This window comes from Entelurus aequoreus, linkage group LG14, assembly GCF_033978785.1.
Source record: "Entelurus aequoreus isolate RoL-2023_Sb linkage group LG14, RoL_Eaeq_v1.1, whole genome shotgun sequence".
Classification (NCBI taxonomy): Eukaryota; Metazoa; Chordata; class Actinopteri; order Syngnathiformes; family Syngnathidae; genus Entelurus; species Entelurus aequoreus.
This window is the reverse complement of record NC_084744.1, coordinates 16,682,549-16,705,048: the sequence shown is the minus strand read 5'-3', so window position 1 is coordinate 16,705,048 and position 22,500 is coordinate 16,682,549. Positions and strand designations below refer to the sequence as shown.

Genomic DNA, 22,500 nt, shown 5'->3' with positions numbered 1-22,500 from the left:
AACGATATACAGGCAGAGGCCGAGCCAGTTGCCGTGCCTTAATCACACCAAAAATATGTGGCAAGAGAATTGGTAGTGACCGACAAACAAAGTCTGACTTGTGTGATTGCCAACAAGAATTTCTCCAAGTACTAAATCACGTTGTGTTTGTGGCCCAAATACATATTAATTCATAACCTTTAATTACTGTTTTTTGTCTGGATTTATTTTTTATATTACGTCTGTCTCTGGGGAACCTATGGATTGTTCTAGGGTTGTTCCGATCAGAGTTGTATGCTGTCGTTTCCAATACCAATCATCCATGAGTGAGATTGGCCGATACTGATACTGATCACATGTATGAACTGTAAATGTTTCTATTTATTTATGGTGAGTGCTATTGGCAGTGCAACAATAGCCTTCTAATATTCCAACTACTTCCTATTCTTTTTTTATTACAAACAATTGTTTGAGCAAAACAAAGTAAATAATACACAATAAAAAAAACTACTATCTATTATCTTATAAATCCTTTTTTCCCCTCAAAGTCCTCCTGTGTCCAAGGAGTTATTCTCTAGATGTGTAAACATGAACAAAAAAAACAACAACAAACATTTAAAGAGATAAAATATCTACATAATAGAAATCCTTGGTCTAAAGTGTGTTACAAATTGACGACAAGAAGTAATTTTATGTGTTAGTTATTGCTATGAAGTGGACAAGGGGTAAGATTAAATCGGCTTTCCTTCTTCTGTCTACTTTTCGGACACGTTGTAAAGAGGAATGGAAACTATGTCATGTATTATATTGAAACTGTATACATGTTCGAAATTTTATCAACCAACCTAATCACTCTTGTATCGATCACACACTGATATTACCCTTGGTGGGGACACCACCAATTTATGGATCGATCCACCCTTCTGGTTGCGACAATGCTTACACGTCAACAGTTAAGAGCTGTTATATTGTCCTCTCTTTCTACTCTTATTGACCTAATTGTCCATTTCTGCTTACTTTCTGCTGTAACGCGGTTTCATTACCACTTCTTAAACTTGACGATAGACGTAATTCTTGGTGTTGTTTCAAGCTAGCAGGTTCTTTTGTTAGCTTAGCTAGAAAGTCTGCTCCTGCTTGCTCTCGGTGTGTAACATGTTTAACATTGTTGTAGTACTTGATAACGATACTTCAGATGGTAAGAAATGCAGTTTGTTTGCTGTATAGGAAGTAATTATTATTAACTTAAAGTGTCAACACAATTAGCTAGTCAACCGGGAGACTTAAACACAATATTAGCCAGAGGGGATCGGTGTTTGTGATCGGCATTTAAAGGTATTAGTTCAACAATAGCAATCAGGTACTTTGTCATGAAAATAGGCCAATACTGATCTGTGGTCGATCGATAGGCACATCCTTAGACTGTTCATGTCTTTGTAAACGTACTAAATTAGTAGGTGATCAAATATTTCCCCCAATTGTGGGAATTTGGGAGAAACAGTGTGGGTTTGTTGCTGGAGAGAGGCCTGCTCACAACTAAGGGATTAATCCTCCATTTTCACTGCTAGGTCACTGCTTTCATCGTATCATGTCGGGCTCCGGTCAGGGCTTCTCGTGGATCCTTCTCCTTGGCGGTAGTTGATTAAACTAGGTAAGTCATCGTTACTTTTCACATTTTTCCCAGCAGATTCCTTGGAAACTTGTTGATCCTTGTTGATATCAAGTTGAGTGGTAGTGTTCATGTCTGTGGAGGTCAAATGGGAATGAAGGCAATCAGAGGAAGCAGTGAGGTTTATGGCTGTTTCCACCCGCTCATCCACAGTCAACTTCTTGTTTGACCCTAAAACATACAAAAACTCATTTATAAAAACATATAAAGACAGTCTCTAATAAGAACACAAGTCAGATCTTAAATCAGAACATAAATGCAACAACTTTAGATCACCTAGGTCAAGCTTTTCTTTTGGTTTTAACTTTTTATTCCGTTTCTCTTTGGAAGGAAACGTGAATATAATGGACGAGAATAATACTAAAACATCTAAGGACTACACAAAAAGCTTGCCGTCAAAAGAAGAAATAACTAAAATAATTGATGAGTACTTGCTGATAGACAAGTCAGTTGTAATAAATGAAGATGAGGACATTGAATGCAGCTGTAAAATCAGAGTTGAACGATCATACCTTCTAATGATGCACTTTGTTCAAAATACTATATTCTTAATGTGCTGCACGTACAAAGATTAGTTAAAGATAGGGTTGGTACGGATGTGGTGAAAAAGTCAGGAACAATGTAGTTATGGTTCAAAGTTAGTGCAGAGACACCATTTTGATTAATGAATTATATTTGAATGTAGAAAAAATTAATAGTTCATCATCTGCTTAGATATTCCATATTGGATAAAAGAGTGGACCTTTTTAATCACTTATTTATGATTTTTGCCTTTTGTGTCATGTTTTGTTTTTCTTTTCAAATGGGTACCTTGCCATTTGTCAATCAGCACATGGCCCAAGATAATGAGGATCGAGAAGAGGAGCGTAGAGAGGATGATGATAGCAATTTGAACATCTGACCTTTTATCTGCAAAGAAACACAATAGTCAAACTCATAGCAACTTCTAAATGTACATTAAAGACAAATGGTAAAAGTTTGACAGTGTACCTCTGTTTTATTGTGTTTAGTTTTTGAGAAGTGGTCCCAAACAGTAGACTTTAACGACGGAAGGGAGTTCTTAAACTCTGACTTCTCCTTGGCACTATCGCTAACCATGACTCCCGCTCGCTAAAGACTGGGCTGTGCTGTATTTATTTACGGAGTAAACACAAGACTAATTTGAAAGAAATGTATTCTTTCTGCCCTTTACTCAATGTGTTTTGTGTGGGAACGTATTACGTTTCTGTACCATAACAAATCTTTCACACCAAAAAAACCTGATTTACCAAATGTATCTCCTGGCCCTTGAGTACATATTTTACATCTTCTGCAGCAACTGGGGAAGTGGCAGACTTAATCGCGTTATAAAATTACCTTCAAAGTCTTCAACTTCACCACAAATCGACAGCTCGATGGCAAAAACTACTACAAGGCTTATGATCTAAAAAACACACACCAAAACTGGTTTGGGAATTGAAGCAGGCACAAATGAAGCTTCTGTAATGTATTTTCCAAAGTGCCGACCTCAACCCCAATAGAACATTTTTGAACTACGCTGTGCCAGGAAAGCAATAACATTAAATTAACTAATTCTGCCAAAAAGGTTGTCAAATATCTAGCCACAATAATGACAGAAGAATGTTGATAGCTTCACAAGCGTGAGTGAGAGGAATGTACTGTTTTGTATTTAAAGGGGAACTGCACTTGTTTTGGAATTTTGCCTATCGTTCATAATCATTATGAAAGACATGACGGCATATCCTTTTTTTTGCATTCTAACTTGTAAGTAAACGTAAATAAAAGTTTGCTGACAGCGCAGCCAATGGGAGGTTCTCTATTTCGCCCAAAAAATCCAATAAAAAAAACATTCAAAAATCACCATCAATACTCTATTTACATTCGGTGACTTTAGTATTAACCGAGTATTAGTGATATTGTTATTATGAGTGCTAACGGAGTGATCACTTCTGTGTGTCCATATGTTTAAAATCATCGAGTGGTGTACTGTTTCCTCGCTTCCTTGCTCCGTGTAAGTTTATTCTAGATCATAAACCATGCATCTCACCTGGACAGAAGACGTCCGAGTAGGTATTCCGACAAGTTGATACACTTTGACAGTCATTTAGGACCCGAAAATGGCAAGAACAGCACTTAAAGATGCTTGGTAACACCCGCCACCCTACCCTGTTTCTTTAAGAATCATTCTTCACCAAAATGGGAATATATGAACATCCTAGCAGTCGGCATCCTAATGACAGCAGACCTTGTACAATAAGTGATGTTTTATTATGTTTGTTGGCTCTCATAAAGTCTGCAGTGAGGAATAATCAGTGATGTAGAAAAAACAAAAAGCAAACGTTGTGATGCGTTTTTTTAAATTAATGTGCCGTGTATGCTTAAAATGATCACAATACGTAAATATGAAATATTATAAATGTGCCCGTTACTATATTACATACTGTATATACTTACATCATGTATATAAAATCTTAATGGAGGTGTTTGGATGTTTTTTAAGGGCTTTATAAGTAGACTTGCGCGGCTCCAATGGGCTCCATTGTAAGCAGACTTTTGATCGCATTTATGTAATATTTAGAATGAATCATAAAGAATAACATTCATCATCATGTCTTTCATAATGATTGTGAACGATATGCAAATGTCCCAAAAAAGTGCAGTTTGCTTTCAAACCTGATCATTTATAATATGTATTGTAAAATTCACCATATAAAATGGTTGGACTAAATCATGAATTGCAGACACTTGATATGATCTTAATTCCCATGAGTGTAGGTAAACATGTAGTTTACATTTGACCAACATTTATTTTATTTATAACATTAAATAAATAAAACATTCTGGAACATCATTATTGTATCTTTATCAACACGTGTTAATTAGACTTTGCATTTTGCAGTTTGTTTTCTTTGATTTAGCTTGGTAGCAAAACGCACAACAGGTGCAACGCATCACATCAGATCTTCTGTCTACCTGTCCAAAGTCTACATTTCTAAATAATTATAGAAAAAGCAACAGCAGAACTTACTTGCAGTGAAAATACTCACGAGAGAGACCAAGATAGTTAATGATCTTTTGATAGCTTTTCACTGAACACAAGTGAACACAAGAACAACTAAACTGGGTATGATATGTCAAAATAAAAACCAGATAAACCAAAACATCTGATTTTCTAATCAGATTTTCACAGTAAGAGCATAGCCGGAGCATTCATGCTATGTAATAACTTTTAAATAATGTACGACTTACATTTGAATATTTCACTTCCATCATTATTGATTATAATTACCCTTGAGGCAGTCCCTCGTGGTGAATGAAGCCGTTTCACTGGTTAGAGGGTTGCTGACATCGCAACGATAAACTTGATCAACATCTTCATTGCTGACAGTTATTGTTAAATTTGGTCCAGTCTGCTCATTTCCATGCAAGTGCCACTTAAAGTTTAACAAATGAGGATGTTTGGACTCTGCTGAGCACACAAGCGTCGCCTGCTTCGTGTCGCTCATCTCACAGGATATGTTGGGCTTGGATACTTTATCTGTAAGAAAACAGTAGAAGTATCGTAAACATGAGGCTAGACATATAATTCAGTTTTTTTGCAGAACCTCAGGCAAGAAAAAAAGTTTATTTTGTGAATGGAAATGTAAAACGTACCTATAACCTCAATTTTATACTGGAAAGTATGCAGCTTATTGTTTATGTTCAAATTCAAGTCACTGTCGTTATGTGTGGCGTTTTTGATGGTGAGTTCTGCAGAGACACAATCCAAAGTGACTCTGTCCTTGTATGGAGGATACACGTTCTCCGTGCGAAAAAACAATACCACATCACTTCTATTATGTAGCCAGAGAATTCCAATCGGTCGTTCGGAGATGGATGGCACCAAGTGTACGTCCTGACCCTTCAAGACATATTTCACATCCTGTGCAGAAACTGAGAAATAGACATGCATTGTCAGAATGATACAAACATGCTCAAATATATAAATACAGTAACCTTAATCTTATAATAAGTATTACCGATGCAGTCCTTTGGCATCGTCTTCAGTTCAACCGGATAAAATAAACTGAAAAGTGGTCCAATATCCAGCCAGAATTCCTATACACCACCTACGGCTACAAAAAGTGTCCATTTGAGGTAAATCTACAGTAGCAGTGAGGTCGCGTGGACATTTTTAAAGGAAGAGCATTCTAAATGAATTCAAGCTTTTGCACCATTTTTATTTTTTTATTTTTGAAAGAGTATGTTGTATAATCACTTCACTCTACAAAACGACCCCATTTACATGATATTTATTCAAATGACACATTTTGGTAAAACTATATTTTACAAACCCTAAAACCAGTGAAGTTGGCAGGTTGATGCAATCGTAACTAAAAACAGAATACGATGATTTGCAAATCATTTTCAACTTATATTCAATTGAATAGACTGCAAAGACAAGATACTTAACGTTCGAACTAGAAAACTTTATTTTTTGCAAATATTAGCTCATTTGGAATTTGATGCCTGTAACATGTTTCAAAAAGGCTGACACAAGCGGCAAAAAAGACTGAGAAAGTTGAGGAAAGCTCATCAAACATTTATTTAGAACATCCCACAGGTGAACAGGCTAATTGGGAACAGGTGCGTGCCATGATTGGGTATAAAAGTAGATTCCATGAAATGCTCGGTCATTCACAAACAAGGATGGGGCGAGGGTCACCACTTTGTGAACAAATGCGTGAGCAAATTGTCGAACAGTTTAAGAACAACATTTCTCAACCAGCTATTGCAAGGAATTTAGGGATTTCACCATCTACGGTCCGTAATATCATCAAAAAGTTCAGAGAATCTGGAGAAATCACTGCACGTAAGCGATGATACTACGGACATTCGATCCCTCAGGCGGTACTGCATCAAAAAGCGACATCAGTGATTAAAGGCTATCACCACATGGGCTCAGGAACACTTCACAAAGAACACGGTCACCCTTGTGAAAGAGATCTTGATCTCAATGGGTTTTCTTATCTGGTTAAATAAAGGTTCTACTGTCAGTAACTGCAGTTCATCTCTACATCTGTAAGTGCAAGTTAAAACTCTCCTATGCAACGCGAAAGCCATTTATCAACAACACCCAGAAACGCTGGGCCCGAGCTCATCTAAGATGACCTAATGCACAGAGGAAAAGTGTTCTCTGGTCTGACGAGTCCACATTTGAAATTGTTTTTGGAAACTGTGGACGTCGTGTCCTCCGGACCAAAGAGGAAAATAACCATCCGGATTGTTCTAGGCGCAAAGTTCAAAAGCCTGCATCTGTGATGGTATGGGGGTGTATTAGTGCCCAAGGCATGGGCAACTTACACATCTGTGAAGGCACCATTATTGCTGCAAGGTACATACAGCTTTTGAAGCATAATATGTTGCCATCCAAGCATTGGTATCATGGACGCCCCTGCGTATCTCAGAAAGACAATGCTAAGCCACGTGTTACAACAGTGTGGCTTCGTAGTAAAAGGGTGTGGGTACTAGACTGGCCTGTCTGTAGTCCAGACCTGCCTCCCTTGAAATGTGTGGCGCAATATGAAGCCTAAAATACGACAACGGAGACCCCGGACTGTTGAACAAATTAAACTGTACATCAAGCAGGAATGGGAAATAATTCCACCTAAAAAGTTTCAAAAATTGGTCTCCTCAGTTCCCAAACGTTTACTGAGTGTTGTTAAAAGGAAAGGCCATGTAACACAGTGGTAAAAATGCCCCTGTGCCAACTGTTTTGCATTGTGTTGCTGCCATTAAATTCTAAGTTAATGATTTTTTGCAAAAAAAAAACTACCGTATTTTTTGGATTAGAACTCGCAGTTTTTTTCATAGTTTGGCTGGGGGCGAGACTTATACTCTGGAGAGATTTTTGTGTGAAATTATTAACACATTACCGTAAAATATCAAATAAGATAGAAGAGGAAGTGGCGCGATGTCTACCTTTGGAGTTGGCAGAGTTGTTTAGAAGCAACACAGAGGAAGAAGATTTCATGGGATTTAGTGATCAGGAGTGACAGATTGTTTGGTAAACGTATAGCATGTTCTATATGTTATAGTTATTTGAATGCCTCTTACCATAATATGTTACGTTAACATACCAGACACGTTCTCAGTTCGTTATTTATGCGTCCTATAACGTACACTTATTCAGCCTGTTGTTCACTATTCTTTATTTATTTTAAATTGCCTTTCAAATGTCTATTCTTGGTGTTGGATTTTATCAAATACATTTCCCCAAAAAATGTGACATATACTCTACTGCGACTTATATATGTTTTTTTCCTTCTTTATTATGCATTTTCAGCCGGTGCGATTTATACTCCGGAGCGATTTATAATTCGAAAAATACGGTAGTTTCTCAATTCGAACATTACATATCTTGTCTTTGCAGTCTATTCAATTGAATATAAGTTGAAAAGGATTTGCAAATCATTGTATTCTGTTTTTATTTACAAATTACACAAGGTGACAACTTCACTGGTTTTGGGTTTTGTACATTATACCACTATTTATTTTAATCAAAATAATAGTCATCATTTCTGGAAGTTTTCATTATGGTATCTTTTTCCATATGGACAACAGAGCTACCATTTTGCACCTATTTAATTTAGTTTAGTAGAGAAACACACATTTCCATTATATTCTACCTACCTGCTCTTGCCCACCTGTCCAAAGTCTACATTTCTAAAGATGTATAGAAAAAGAAACAGCAGAACTTACCTGCAGTGAAAATCCACATGAAACAGACCAGGACATGTTGGTAGGCCATTGTAGACAATTTAGTTTCACTGATTTTACCAAACTAGTTAATGATCTTTTGATACAATACCTTTCACTGAATACAACAACAAGTAAACTGGGTGTGATTTGTCAAAGTGAAAGCCGGATGAACAAGGGCATGGTTTTCTTATCAGTAGATTTTCACTGTAAGAGCACAACCAGAGCAAATTCATGCTATGTAATGTTATCGTAAAGTATATTATACAGCTGATCTAAATATGTAGGAACTCTAACATGTGTCTTACACTTTACATCACAGTTTTGTATTTTAACATTGATATTGGTAACAAGATGTTTTAATCTGAAAAAAAAGTCTGCATGATTACTTTTTTATATGCATGGTCTGATAGTGCACCTGAAGGTTAAAGTTCACTGGAATTATATCTTTACCAGAGGAACAATATTATATTGTACATCAGAGCAACATGTTGTACATACACAGATTTATATTTCACATTTAAATTTACAGTGGATGACAAAGTATTTGTGTCAGGAAATATTTCTATATTTTATATTATCAAGTATGTTAAACAGCTCATTGTATCCCATTGGGTTGAGTTTTTTCTAGCCCTGGTGTGGGATCTGATCTGATCTGATGATGTCATTGTGGCTTGTGCAGCCCTTTGAAACACTTGTGATTAAGGGCTATGTAAATACACTTTGATTGATTGATTGATAATCGAAATATCAGAGTTTTGTGTTGTAACATTGATAGATGGGTAATGAGATCTTTTAATCTAAGAAAACAAAAAAACTGCATGATATTTTTTATAACCAATCTGAAATATAACATATAATATAATATCACACGTTTGCCACGTGTGATATTATCAAGATTATGGTTAACTAGGAAATATGTTTATAACGGACATGGTAACATGAATACATGATGCAATCACAAATCACTAAACAGTCCATTATCACAATGAATGTTGCAGTCAAAATGAAATTGTGTGTCGTTATTTGTATTTTATTTTTAACATCATGGCCAGCACAGCAGAGTATAATATTAGCAAGAAACAGGAATAATCCAGCAAACACACCTTTTACTCACAGGACGACAAATATGACCCCTAAGGTCTTTTTTATCACACATTTCTTGTGTGAAGTCTGCTACGTCAGCATTGCCACAACATATTTGTTCGACACAAAATAACAAGAGTGACAATGCTTGTCTTTCAGCGTGGAAAAGCAAGGTCGTCATACGTTCTCACTGGGACTCGGGCGTGGACGCTATCTTTTGCAAGTGCGTGTAGGACTTGAGGAGTGTCACGCTTCCATGGTGCGACACACCCATGGGCAAAGCGCATTCCTCTGTGAGGACACCTTTATCAACATCCCAGCACATCACCGTGGAGACCACGTGGTTCTTGTTATCCCGGCCTCCCGTGATGAAGAGTTTGTTGTTGCAGGCAGCGATGGCGCAGCTCGCCCTCTCTCCCAGACGGCTCACAACGGACCAGGAGTCTGACAGAGGGGCGTAGCAGTACATGGTGTGCATAGCGCCACCTGTGGGGACACCATGGATGACAAACATCCACTGAAGACAAAAACGGATGTTTGCGTCGTCAGAGCCAACTTGCCGACAACGTAGATGCAATTCTTGAAGCAGACTGCATTGGTGCACTTGGTTCCCACAGGAATGGGCGCCCTCAGCTCCCAGAAATCTGTTCCAGGTTCCCAGCTTTGAACCAAATCGGTCGCCAGTTTTCCGTTTGGCCCGCCACCGATCACGTAGATCCATCTGTCAAAGCTTGCAGCAGCAAAGGAGCTCACGCCCACCGCGAGGGGCGCCACCTGCATCAAAAGTCAGTAGAACCCTCACATTTCAGCAACCATTGTATTTTCCCAAGCGACAACTTGGAAGTACTTTAGCGTAGTCCGTGTACAGTTTGTACTGCAGTATACAGATACTATACACTGAACCCCAAACTGAAAACTTCAATGTGACCCCTTTCTCAAGGGAGGCTCATGCTCTGCTTCACATTGTCACATGCATTCATGTTTCCTGATTGGATTGTAGCACTCAGGCAGCCCGACAACATGACACTACCTCCACCATGCTTGACTGTAGACAGGACACAATAGTCTTGGTCCTCACTTGACTTGGTATTTGGACGATAATGTCTGTGTGTTGACTTACAGTCATGGTCAAAAGTTTACATACACTTGTAAAGAACATAATGTCATGGCTGTCTTGAGTTTCCAATCATTTCTACAGCTCTTATTTTTTTGTGATGTAGTGATTGGAGCACATACTTGTTTGTCACAAAAAACATTCATGAAGTTTAGTTCTTTTATGAATGTATTATGGGTCTACTGAAAATGTGACCAAATCTGCTGGGTCAAAAGTATACATACAGCAATGTTAATATTTGCTTACATGTCCCTTGGCAAGTTTCACTGCAATAAGGCACTTTTGGTAGCCATCCACAAGCTTCTGGTTGAATTTTTGACCACTCCTCTTGACAAAATTGGTGCAGTTCAGCTAAATTTGACTTGTTTCTTCAGCATTGTCCACACATTTAAGTCAGGACTTGGGAAGGCCATTCTAAAACCTTAATTCTAGGCTGATTTAGCCATTCCTTTACCACTTTTGATGTGTGTTTGGGGTCATTGTCCTGTTGGAACACCTAACTGCGCCCAAGACCCAACCTCCAGGCTGATGATTTTAGGTTGTCCTGAAGAATTTGGAGGTAATCCTCCTTTTTCATTGTCCCATTTACTCTCCCATTTAAGCACCAGTTCCATTGGCAGCAAAACAGGCCCAGAGCATAATACTACCGCCACCATGCTTGACGGTAGGCATGGTGTTCCTGGGATTAAAGGCCTCCCCTTTTCTCCTCCAAACATATTGCTGGGTGGCCATGGATGAAGTGCTGGCTGTGCAGAGTCGCGACCCGGGGTGGACCGCTCGCCTGTGCATCGGTTGGGGACATCTCTGCGCTGCTGACCCGTCTCCGCTCGGGATGGTCTCCTGCTGGCCCCACTATGGACTGGACTCTCACTATTTTGTTAGATCCACTATGGATTGGACTTTCACAATATTATGCTAGACCCACACGACGTCCATTGCATCCGGTCTCCCCTAGATGGGGGGGGGGGTCACCCACATCTGCGGTCCTCTCCAAGGTTTCTCATAGTCATTCATATTGACATCCCACTGGGTTGTGAGATTTTCCTTGCCCTTATGTGGGCTCAGAACCGAGGATGTCGTTGTGGCTTGTGCAGCCCTTTGAGACACTTGTGATTTAGGGCTATATAAATAAACATTGATTGATTGATTGATTGGGTATTGTGGCCAAACAGCTCAATTTTAGTTTCATTTGACCACAGAACTTTCCTCCAGAAGGTCTTATGTTTGTCCATGTGATGTGAGATGAAAGTGTATGTAAACTTTTGACCACGACTCAATGTTCACCTCATGTTGAGGTAAGTAAATGTTGGTGCTTTGTGGAACGTTTAGAATGAAATTGCATCCACGCTTACCTGCGTCCAGCGGTTGTGGAAAGGATCATAGGCCTCTACGGAGTCGAGCCTTTTGACGCCATCAAACCCGCCCAATGCGTACACCTTCCCGCCTTGGACTGCCATCTTATGTCTCCAGCGCCCGATTGTCAGAGGCTCGATTCTGATCCACTTGTCCAGAGCGCCGTTATATTTCCAAACATCCCTCTGAGTCTCTTTACCTCCTGGAGTAGCATGACAGAAGCAAATGTAAATCCCCTAATTTTTTCACCCGAAAAAGTACACTAGACAAAACTTGGCATCTACAAGGGAACAAATGAAGAAACTAGAATTTGGCCCACAAGCCTGCAGATGAACAACTCAGTTCTTGTCCTGATTCATTCATTCATCAATAAAGAAGTAAGACTGGACATTTTGTGTTGGTTAATTATCTTTTTGAACAATCCCCTGACTGAGATAACATACGATAGCATAGAAAAACATGAGTAAGGTGTCAGATTTTTTAATTTTTTTTTTTTTTTTAATGTCCTGCCCAGCTTCTCGGGCAAATCATATAGCAGATGTAGATGCCCATATCGGCTGCTCAGATTTACTTTACAAAAGAGAAGTGTAGGATACTTCTCTTGTTGCCTTACTTGTATTTTGACTTTATTAAATGTATTTATATTATCATTTGGTGCAGCCGGGCCGGAGCAGGAGGGGATAGAAAGAGACAAAAAGGAAGACAGAGGGGGGAATTGTGGGGACAAGAGGGGGATTAGACAGAGAGACAAAAACAACAACAACAACAACAACAACAACAGAGCAACATCAGCAAATACGACATGTACAGATATGATGGTAAAAGTAATAGCAAATAAGCAGTTAGCGAAAATAAAATAAAAAATACAGAAATGACAATGAGCATTATTACACTAAAAATGGAGCAATATGAATACCAATAGAAATAGTGCTATTGATAATAAACAATACCAATACTTTACCTTTATTATCAACAATACAATTGTTCAAATGCAACAATACATATACGTAATGATAACTTGAGATACGAAAGAATGCAGAAAAATGGAGGGGAAGAAAGAGAAGCAACCTACATTAACCTTGTAGATTGTTATAGTAACAATAGATTAAGCTTTGTCAGTGTGCCATGTGTTATACCCAGTTTACCCTAGGGCAACAACGTTAATATATGTTTGATGAAACGTGATTATGTGCATGAGTGTATGTGTGCATATGTACTTGTATATGTACAGTATGTGTATATGTGTGCTTGTACAGTGAATGTATATGTACAGTATGTGTATATGTATGTACAGTGAATGTATATGTACAGTATGTGTATACAGTATGTGTGTTTGAACAGTGAATGTATATGTACAGTATGTGTATACAGTATGTGTGTTTGAACAGTGAATGTATATGTACAGTATATGTATGTGTCTGTTTGTACAGTGAATGTATATGTGTAGTATGTGTATGTGTGTGTTTGTACAGTGAGTGTATATGTACAGTATGTGTATATGTATGTTTTTACAGTGAATGTATATGTACAGTATGTGTATACAGTATGTTTGTATAATGAATGTGCGTGTGGATGTACGGACTTTGAGTGTGTAAATATGTACTGTATTTGTATATGTATGTGGGAGCGTAGGTACCTATGTATGTATGTGTGTATGTATGTATGTGAGTATATGTGAATTTTCATGTACAATACATTTGACTCCCAGTGTGTGCGGGAGCCAGAGTACGGCCCCAGCCTCCCCGAGAGCCCATCCCACAAACAGTAGGTGTGGTGCCCAGGGAACCAGGAGCCACCGCCCCCACGCAGCCAAGCCGGACAGCGACAGAAACCCCAGAGCCTGGCCCACCGCGCCGCCCACAAGGGCCAGCAGCAGGCCGCAGACAGACGCACCCGGCAGAGGACAAGGCACGAGAAAAGCAGGGGGCAGCCAGACCCCAAGCCAGCGAGAGACCACACCCCACACGGACAGAAAGGCGGGACGCCCCGCCCGAGGGGCCCGGCGACCCCCCGCAACCGGACGGGAAGACCGCCTCCGCCCCACCGGCAACAGGGCCCCCACGAGCTACCACTTTGACTCCAACTCCAGAGATTACCACTGTATGTTTTATAGTTGGTTCGATCCCCGGCATCGGCCATCTGAGTCACGTCCGTTGTGCACTTGAGCAAGACACTTCACCCTTGCTCCTGGTGGGTCGTGGTTAAGGCCTTGCATGGCAGCTCCCGCCATCAGTGCGTGAATGTGTGTGTAAATGGGTGAATGTGGAAATAGTGTCAAAACACTTTGAATACCTTGAACGTAGAAAAGCGCTATACAAGTATAATCCATTTACCATTACTTTATCAATAATTTGATCGTGCTAAAAAGTCAAAAAATCCATCTGACGACAACAGATTGTTAAAGATGACTGTTTTAATGCATGGATGTATTTGATCTACCCTACAATAACTTTACTTCTGTCTTGAATTACCATCATTCAGTCGCGATGGGAAGCTAACAAGCTGAATAATCAAGCTTTATTGCAGACTTCAACGTCCAAGTAGACATACAATCACATACAGTACATAAAACAAAGAATACAGTATAAAAGGCATTATCACATATTATTAAAACAGTGCGTGTGCATATTCAGTAAAGGCATCTAATGAATAAATAAAAGCAGCAATAAAAAAATATACTTTAAAAATGCATCTACACATTCTGTTAAAGGCACAGATACCGGTGTTTCCATATATAGGATTGGTACCTAAGAGAACTACACCTAGGATTGGTTATCTGTATAATAAGATAATTCTCGGACCCCTGCAGTCTACATATAAATGTAAACATCAGTTTTCTCAGAGTGGCGTGGAATGTGTTTATCCCTAAATCACAAAAAAGCTTGCTGGCATTACTACCCCTGGGCTTTCTGAGCAGGATTCTGTGACAATATACAACCTAGAGTTTGCTCAAAATCTCTTTTTTTAACCTCACCCAGAGGGGTGCCGTGTACATAGAAGTGCAGTAAGTTCGAAACAAGTACACCTTCGCTTTATCAGAATAGTAGTGAAATTTTCTCACCAACGTTTTGGCTTTGACATACAGCATTCTTCTCTGCCAAAGCATGTAAGCATCGTCCTCCATCTTGTCATTGATGATGTGGCCTACATATTTTACATTGTTGCACACAGACGGGGTTTGCCCAGACAAGTAGAAACCTGGAAAATTAAGATGTTGATCCTCCTTGATCCTACATATCATTACCATACTCTTTGTGGCAATATACTCAAACTTGACTCCATAGTCTGAGCATATGTTAAGAAACCGTTGGAACCCTGCACTACTGGGAGATATAATGGCCAAATCATCAGCGTACATAAAGTTGTTGATTAAGGTGTTCCCAATTGTGCACCCTGTTCTGCAGTCTCTCAACCGACTTGACGGGTCATCCATATACAGGCTAAAAAGGCCTGGTGATATAAGCCCACCCTGCCGTACCCCATTGCCAACTCTAAGAGAGAGGATAAACTACTCCCCCATTTTACCTGCATCGTCTGCCTGACCAATATGCCAGAATACGTATGATGCTACCCGGAACACCCCTATGCTTCAGCTTGGTGAAGACTTTGTGATGGTTGACTCTGTCAAATGCCTTAGATGCATCAATAAAACCTACCAACATTGTAGAGCCCTGTGCTCTGTATTGTTCTACTGCTTCTTTTAAAACATAAATACACAAGTCAATGCTATGCTTGCTCTTACAGCCAAATTGGTTGTCTGTGGTGTAACTAAGATCCCCAACTCTGTATATTATCACACTTTCTAGCACTTTAGATAGTATGCTGGCTCGGGCGATAGGTCGATAATTGTCCATACTCCCTACCTTACCAGCCTTGTCTTTAATGACTGGTACTAAAATAACTGTCAGCATAACATCTGGCAGGATGCCATGCATTACCAACCCTGTAAAACAGCTACCCTCAGGCTTTATCAGCTAGTTGCCTGATGGCTTGTGAAATGTCATGGGGGCTGATGTGTACCACTTCCTCCTCTATGTTGCCTGTATAATATGGCTCACTTCTGACTCAGTTGAATAGCGCAGCATAGTGCTGTCCCCATAGTTCAGTTATATTTCCTCCACCAGATACACCCTTATTGTTACATGGCAATGCTGCTTTAACCCTATTTATATTTGTAACTTCCTTTCAGAAGCCAGTGACATTGCTGTCAAGCGGTTTCCACTCCTTAGAGTCAACTCTCAAGGCTTGCTCATGCTTGCCAACAAAGCGCACTACATATTTGTATCTAGTACAAATATGTCATCTAGTATTGGTTAGCTTTTTATGCACAAGAACAGGTCCCTGTCTAGATTTACCAGCAATAACCCAGGCCGTAAGGTATGCCTTAGCCTCTGCATGTGGGCCAGCTACATACCTGTTCCACCCAGGCTTAGTGTTTTTAGCTTTACTAAGACGAGTGAGTAGAGGTCTGCTGGCCTCTAGTAAAGCATCCATCCATCCATCCATCCATTTTCTAGGGGGGGTGCTGGAGCCTATCTCAGCTGCATTCGGGCGGAAGGCGGGGTACAACCTGGACAAGTCGCCACCTCATCGCAGGGCCAACACAGATAGATAACATTCACACTCACATTCATAGGGCCAATTTAGTGTTGCAGATCAACCTATCTCCAGGTGCATGTTTTTGGAGGTGGGAGGAAGCCGGAGTATACGGAGGGAACCCACGCAGTCACGGGGAGAACATGCAAACTCCACACAGAAAGATCCCGAGCCCGGGATTGAACTCAGGACCTTCGTATTGTGAGGCACATACCGTGCTGCCCTCTATTAAAGCATACACATTACAATTGTACATTTCACAGAGGTCATCACTGTGAGAGGTGACATTACAGTTGACATTGGAACCCAGAATGGCATGCATAGGTTAATGTATTTTTGCTCAGGAGTTCATCTGCTCTCCTACAATACAATAACACATTATCTGAGGAGAGTTTAGACCAGTCTATCTTGTCCTCACTTCCGCTATTGTCCTCCCTCATTGTCTCAGGGAGACTGCCAGTGTCAAGCGTGATCTCAACAGAGCAATGATCAGTTGTAGTGGCTTCATACAGTACTTTCATAGACCCAAGCGTTGCATGAGCATCTGCAGTACAAATCAGTTGATCAAGCCAGCTAGTTGTTCTGTGGGCTTCACTGTAATAAGTGAAGCTGTCCGCAGGTAGAAACACCTGACTAGATAGTACCAGATTATTGTCTTCACACATCTTGATCATGTGCTTGGCAAAGGAGGAAGCCTTATCAGAAATATCAGCATTCATGTCTCCCACAACATAAATGGTCGTGCAACAATTATCATCAATAAAAGAGTCAATAAATGGCAGCCTATTCACATAATCATTATCATTATATCTAGGTGTGTAGAATTATAAACGGACTCATCCTGACCTGAACACCAATGCACCAGTCAGTTTCCAGTCTGACCATAATAATCACAGAATCAAACCTTTTATGCCACAAGATAGCCACGACCCCAGGAATTCTCCCTCTGATAATGAATGCCCTTAGAGAGATCTGTAGTTGACTCTCCAGCACCGTGAAAGTCATCATGAACAGAATTCAACCTCCCCAAATCCTGTTTGGAGAGGAATATGTCTTGTAAACATAGAATGTCACAATTTTGAAGAAGTTTATCCACCACAACACGTCGAGCTCTGTCCCCTGCGCTGTTACTTGCGCGCAACCCCTGGCAGTTACTTGAGACAACATGCATTAGAGTTTCCTGAGGATTCAGCCACAGCTTTGTTTCTCCCCACATAAATATTGCTAGCAGAGGCTCTGTGCCCACGGGGATTAAAATACTTCCTAACATACACTCCAGCTGGCCAGATTAGGGGACTGTACATGTCAGCTACTTCTTTACAGTCTGCAAGGCATGAAATTAGCTGAGTCTGCTGCCGTGCGATTCTATCTTCCTACATGTCACAGACTTATTGGCCAACTTCTCAGATAGATAAGTGCACAAAGTTTCACCATGCACATCCGGAGAGAATTTAGTGCCAATTATACTCACTTGCTTAGTCGTGATCACTGATGTGGCTCTCTGTGCCGGTGCCAATAATTCCTGTAGGTCTATTCCTCTGCTCGCGGCCTCTCGAGTGGGTACGGGTTGCATCTTGGGTGTAACGTTAATGTTCGGCTTTTTAAGTCCATTGCTCACGACAACACTCCACGGCGGTGACTTGGCCGGTGTGTGGGGCTGAATGCTCTCTGTATCCGCCGCAGCCGGAAGGAGTAACGCCATCTCTGCCTGCTGAGTAGGCCTCCACACCGTCACCTGTCACATACCCCCTGCAGCAGTCCCGTGGCCACGGTCTGTGTAGCTCTACTCCATGGCTGTCACTTGGCAATTCACAGCCACAGTAGCTGCCGTTAGATTCTCATTTATATCCGACTGTGCTTCAATGGTCCTCCGCAGCCCAGAAACTTCACTGCTCAATTGCTCTATTCTTCTGAGCAGGGCCGAGGCTTTGATATTTCCAAAGCCAACAGGTGAGAGCTTAGACATATTGTCCCCAAACTCATTAAACAAGCTCAAGCATGCTTTTGCGTTTTTGATGTCCTTGTCTTTCCTCGTGTGATAAATCGTTTGTTGTGTAGTCGTCAGACATACTTCAAACAGGAAGCCCTTCGACTTTGTAATCCATTCCGATGGAAAGTTGTTATCAGCCAAAAGAATGATTTAATTATGGTCAAAGGTCCTCATTTTGTCAGAAATAAAGTTCAAGAACTCATCTATTACATATATTTTCCCACATTGGTTTTCGGGAAAACTGCAGGATTAGCATTAGGGCAAGGAGTGTTTTCTCCCAACACACTGCCACCCGCCATCTTGAGTTTGACTCACTTGATTGCCAGCAGTTGAAGTCAAATCACTCACTTAACCCTGAGGAAGACAATCTGTACAAGCTGGGATATCTGAAGTGCGGCGCGGGAGCCATTTGGTCACACGGCTTGTTATTTTTTGGCCCCTTTGGCACATTATCGGAATAAAACTAAACCCCCCAAAAATCACAGCAAAAATAAAGCAAATAACAAAAACAGAAATGGCTGAATTAAAAATTAACACAAAACTAAAAAATGTTGACGACCACTAAGTCTTGATACGTTTGTTTAAATCAGTGCTTCTCAATTATTTTCTATTACGCCCCCAAGGAAGAAAACGTTTTTTTGTGCCCCCGCCCCACTCTCCACTGCGAATCCATAAAATTGTTATAAGTACACCTCTGCATAACATTGAATTCTTATTCACAATAAAGAAAACAACACACTCGTCTTTCCTTACCTCCCACCGTCGACACTGTGAAGCCAAGTGCTACATAAGCTTCAACATATTGAAAAAACAAACATGCCCGCCCTACTATTTGAGAAGGGCTGGTTTAAGTTTAATCTTCACACTTTGATTAAAAAAAAACGTCATTTTTATGTTCCAAACAGTTTGCTAACCACTGATTTAATTGATGGTGTACTTTGTGTTACAGGCAGTGTGACAGGGGATCCTGACACTGCAGTGTACATAACGTGTAAGAACGTGAAAAATGCCTTCTCACCGGATATATAAAGCTCATTGCGAAAGGTGGTGCAAGCAAATTCCACCCATCTCCTTTTCTGAGAATCATCCTCCATTTCGGTGCCAGGTAGCCTAGCAACCTCCAGTCTGCTGCGTCTGAGCGGGTCCAAACAAGTGACGGTGGAAATGAAGCGGTCGTCCTTGGTGCAGCCTCCGATGATGAGGAACACCTCTGAGAGGAAATGGTGAGCGCGCGGTTTGGTTCGTTCTGACACCACCTACAAGATGCACATACTTCAGATCACCATCGGTTGTATTCCTTGTGTAGATACTGACCTCCCTTCCAGAAAGGTGAAATGAACGGGCCTCTTGCAGTAAAGGAAAGGTGTCACTGCAGCTGCGGATCAGTTCATCGGACTCCACTTTTTCCACAAAGTATGCCGGTTCTAACAGCGGCAGCCGCACGTACGACAGCAAACGGGTCAGAACATGACGCCGTTCGTCTTGCAGGGCCCTCACCCAATGCATGAGTGCCTCAAAAACACACTCCTCGTACCTCACGTCCAGATCGTCCCTCTGCAGGATGGTCTCTAACGACTCCGTCGACACTTCTGGGAAGTCCTGCTGCTGGACCGTCTGGGAAAAGTGGAAAACGAGGTAGTCCTGAGCCTTGACTTTCAGAGCAGGCAGGGCATGGCGTTCAGCAATGTTGAGGATCCCGATGCAAGTCTCCGGTTGAAGGGATCTGCTCAGGTAGCCAACGCATGCATCCACAACACGCAGAAACTACCACAGAAAGAACACAAAACAAGTGGATTCATTGCGATTATTTCATTTCAGAAAAAAATTAGAATTCCCTTTTTAACAGGAGCATAAAATGCTTTTTCTCAAAATATAAATATTACAACCATCTCTCAACAACTGCACTCGAGAATGATTGTTACGCTATTGAAAACCAAGCTCAAATCAATATGAAAAAGTATAGGATTTGTTTACAGTAGAGTTGTCCCGATATCAATATTTTGGTACCGGTACCAAAATGTTTTTTGATACTTTTCTGAATAAAGGGGACCACAAAAAATGGCATTATAGGCTTTCTTAGGGTACATTAAACATATGTTTCTTATTGCAATTTTGTCCTTACATGAAATAGTCAACATATGAGACAACTTTTCTTTTATTTGTAAGTAAACGAACAAAGGCTCCTAATTAGTCTGCTGACATATGCAGTAACATATTGTGTCATTTCTCATTCTAATATTTTGTCAAAATTGTTAAGGACAAACTGTAAAAATGTATTATTAATCTACTTGTTCATTTACTGTTAATATCTGCTTACTTTCTGTTTCAACATGTTCTATCTACACTTCTGTTCAAATGTAATAATCACTTATTCTTCTGTTTTTGATACTTCACATTAGTTTTGGATGATACCACAAATTTGGGTATCGATCCGATACCAAGTAGTTACAGGATCATACATCGGTCATATTCAAAGTCCTCATGTGTCCAGTGACGTCTTTCCTGAGTTTATAAACAAGATGAATTTTTTTAAAAGGAAAAAAGAATGATGCTAAAAAATATCGATGTAATCATAGTAGTATCGACTAGATACGCTCCTGTACTTGGTATCATTACAGTGGATGTCAGGTGTAGATCCACCAATGGCGTTTGTTTACATTTTGACGCCGGTGAGCTACGGTGTGTAGTGAAGCATATTTAGCTATTCCTCGTCCTGCAGGGATGATACTTGTAAGAAACTTACTTTATTTGTCGCCATGGAGGCGAGGATTAGTGATTTAGAAGTCGCTAAAACACTGCCGTCTGCGGCTGGACTTAAGCCGCTAGCTAGCTAGCCATGTCTTAAAGCACCTCTTCCTGAGGGCGTTTCAGTGTTATAACTTCACCTTTATCGTTAGTTTTTAAGCCAAAATACGTCCGTTCTCCCTTTTCTGTCTACACACTGTGTCTGCTTGTAAGTACTCTGTGATTGTGCGCTGCCGAACATGCTCGTTTGCTCATAAAACCAGCAATGTCATGAGGTGACAATGACGCGTCGTCATGCCCGTTAAAAAAGGGGGGTGGCGGGGGTGCCGTTACTTTTTAGAGGCGATGTAGTACCAAATATGATTTATTATTATCGCGGTACTATACTAGTACCGGTATACCGTACAATCCTAGTTTACAGTCACCGTCAAAGTAACAGAAATACAATATAACAGTGGGTACAGGACAAGAAGCTGATAGGTCGCCACAAGGGCGGTGCCAAAGCACATAAGCACACATGACGACGTAAAACTCAAGTCGTGCAACAGTGCGATTGTGGGGGTGGGTGGCGGAAACGGCGCAACTTGTCCATCTTATAACCAGCAGCAAACATTCCGTCAAGACAGACCGATTCCCCCGAGCTCAATTTTGTCGTTGAGAAAATGTTGTTAATTGCGTTGAGAGACCAGTCAATCAATTCCATGGTTAGCTTTGCCGAACAGTGCAGAGAGAGGCTCCAAAAAAGGTTGAGACGAAGAAGCAAAAGCAGGTAAACAATAGGGGAGAGGGAAGGAAAGCGTCCGCCTTTGTTGAGAGCATGCAAATTATTGAGAAAAAAAATAAATATATATATATATTATTAATTAACAATGAGTGTGTATGGTTGTCTATCTGTGTTGGCCCTGCGAGGAGCTGGCAACTTGTCCAGGGTGCACCCTGCCTTCCGCCTGAATGCAGCTGGGTTAGGTACAGCACCCACGACCCCTAGAGCAGGGGTGTCAAACGTACGGCTCGCAGGCCGGATCAGGCCCGCGAACAGGTTTTATCCGGCCCCTCGGGATGAGTATAAAGTATAAAAATGAGCCGAAATTTTTGAATGAAATAAACTGCTGTTCTAAATGTCTCCACTAGATGTCGCAATAGCAATCTTGTCTTTGTAGTCTTTGTAGATGATGCTACATATGTAAAAAAAAACAAAAAAAAACATGATGTTAGTGCACCAGTTGAAGAAAA

At 40.6% G+C, this 22,500-nt stretch overlaps 2 protein-coding genes across 2 annotated transcripts in view; one reads left to right on the top strand and one right to left on the bottom strand.

The window, feature by feature from the left end:
• Positions 1 to 9,419: 9,419 nt before the first annotated feature.
• The window catches only part of LOC133664466 (kelch-like protein 6), an 18,054-nt gene continuing 4,973 nt past the window's right edge, over positions 9,420 to 22,500 (bottom strand). The window contains exons 3-7 of the mRNA XM_062069109.1: positions 19,837 to 20,286; positions 19,541 to 19,778; positions 11,936 to 12,138; positions 10,030 to 10,243; positions 9,420 to 9,955 (exon numbers count right to left, since the gene is read on the bottom strand). Of these exons, the coding sequence (XP_061925093.1) occupies positions 9,657 to 9,955; positions 10,030 to 10,243; positions 11,936 to 12,138; positions 19,541 to 19,778; positions 19,837 to 20,286 (1,404 nt within the window). The 3' untranslated portion in view covers positions 9,420 to 9,656. The remainder of the gene's footprint in view (positions 9,956 to 10,029; positions 10,244 to 11,935; positions 12,139 to 19,540; positions 19,779 to 19,836; positions 20,287 to 22,500) is intronic.
• The window catches only part of LOC133664463 (immunoglobulin superfamily member 3-like), a 30,253-nt gene continuing 27,280 nt past the window's right edge, over positions 19,528 to 22,500 (top strand). The window contains exons 1-3 of the mRNA XM_062069105.1: positions 19,528 to 19,745; positions 19,829 to 19,981; positions 20,083 to 20,253. The gene's annotated coding sequence lies outside the window, so the exon portion shown is untranslated. The remainder of the gene's footprint in view (positions 19,746 to 19,828; positions 19,982 to 20,082; positions 20,254 to 22,500) is intronic.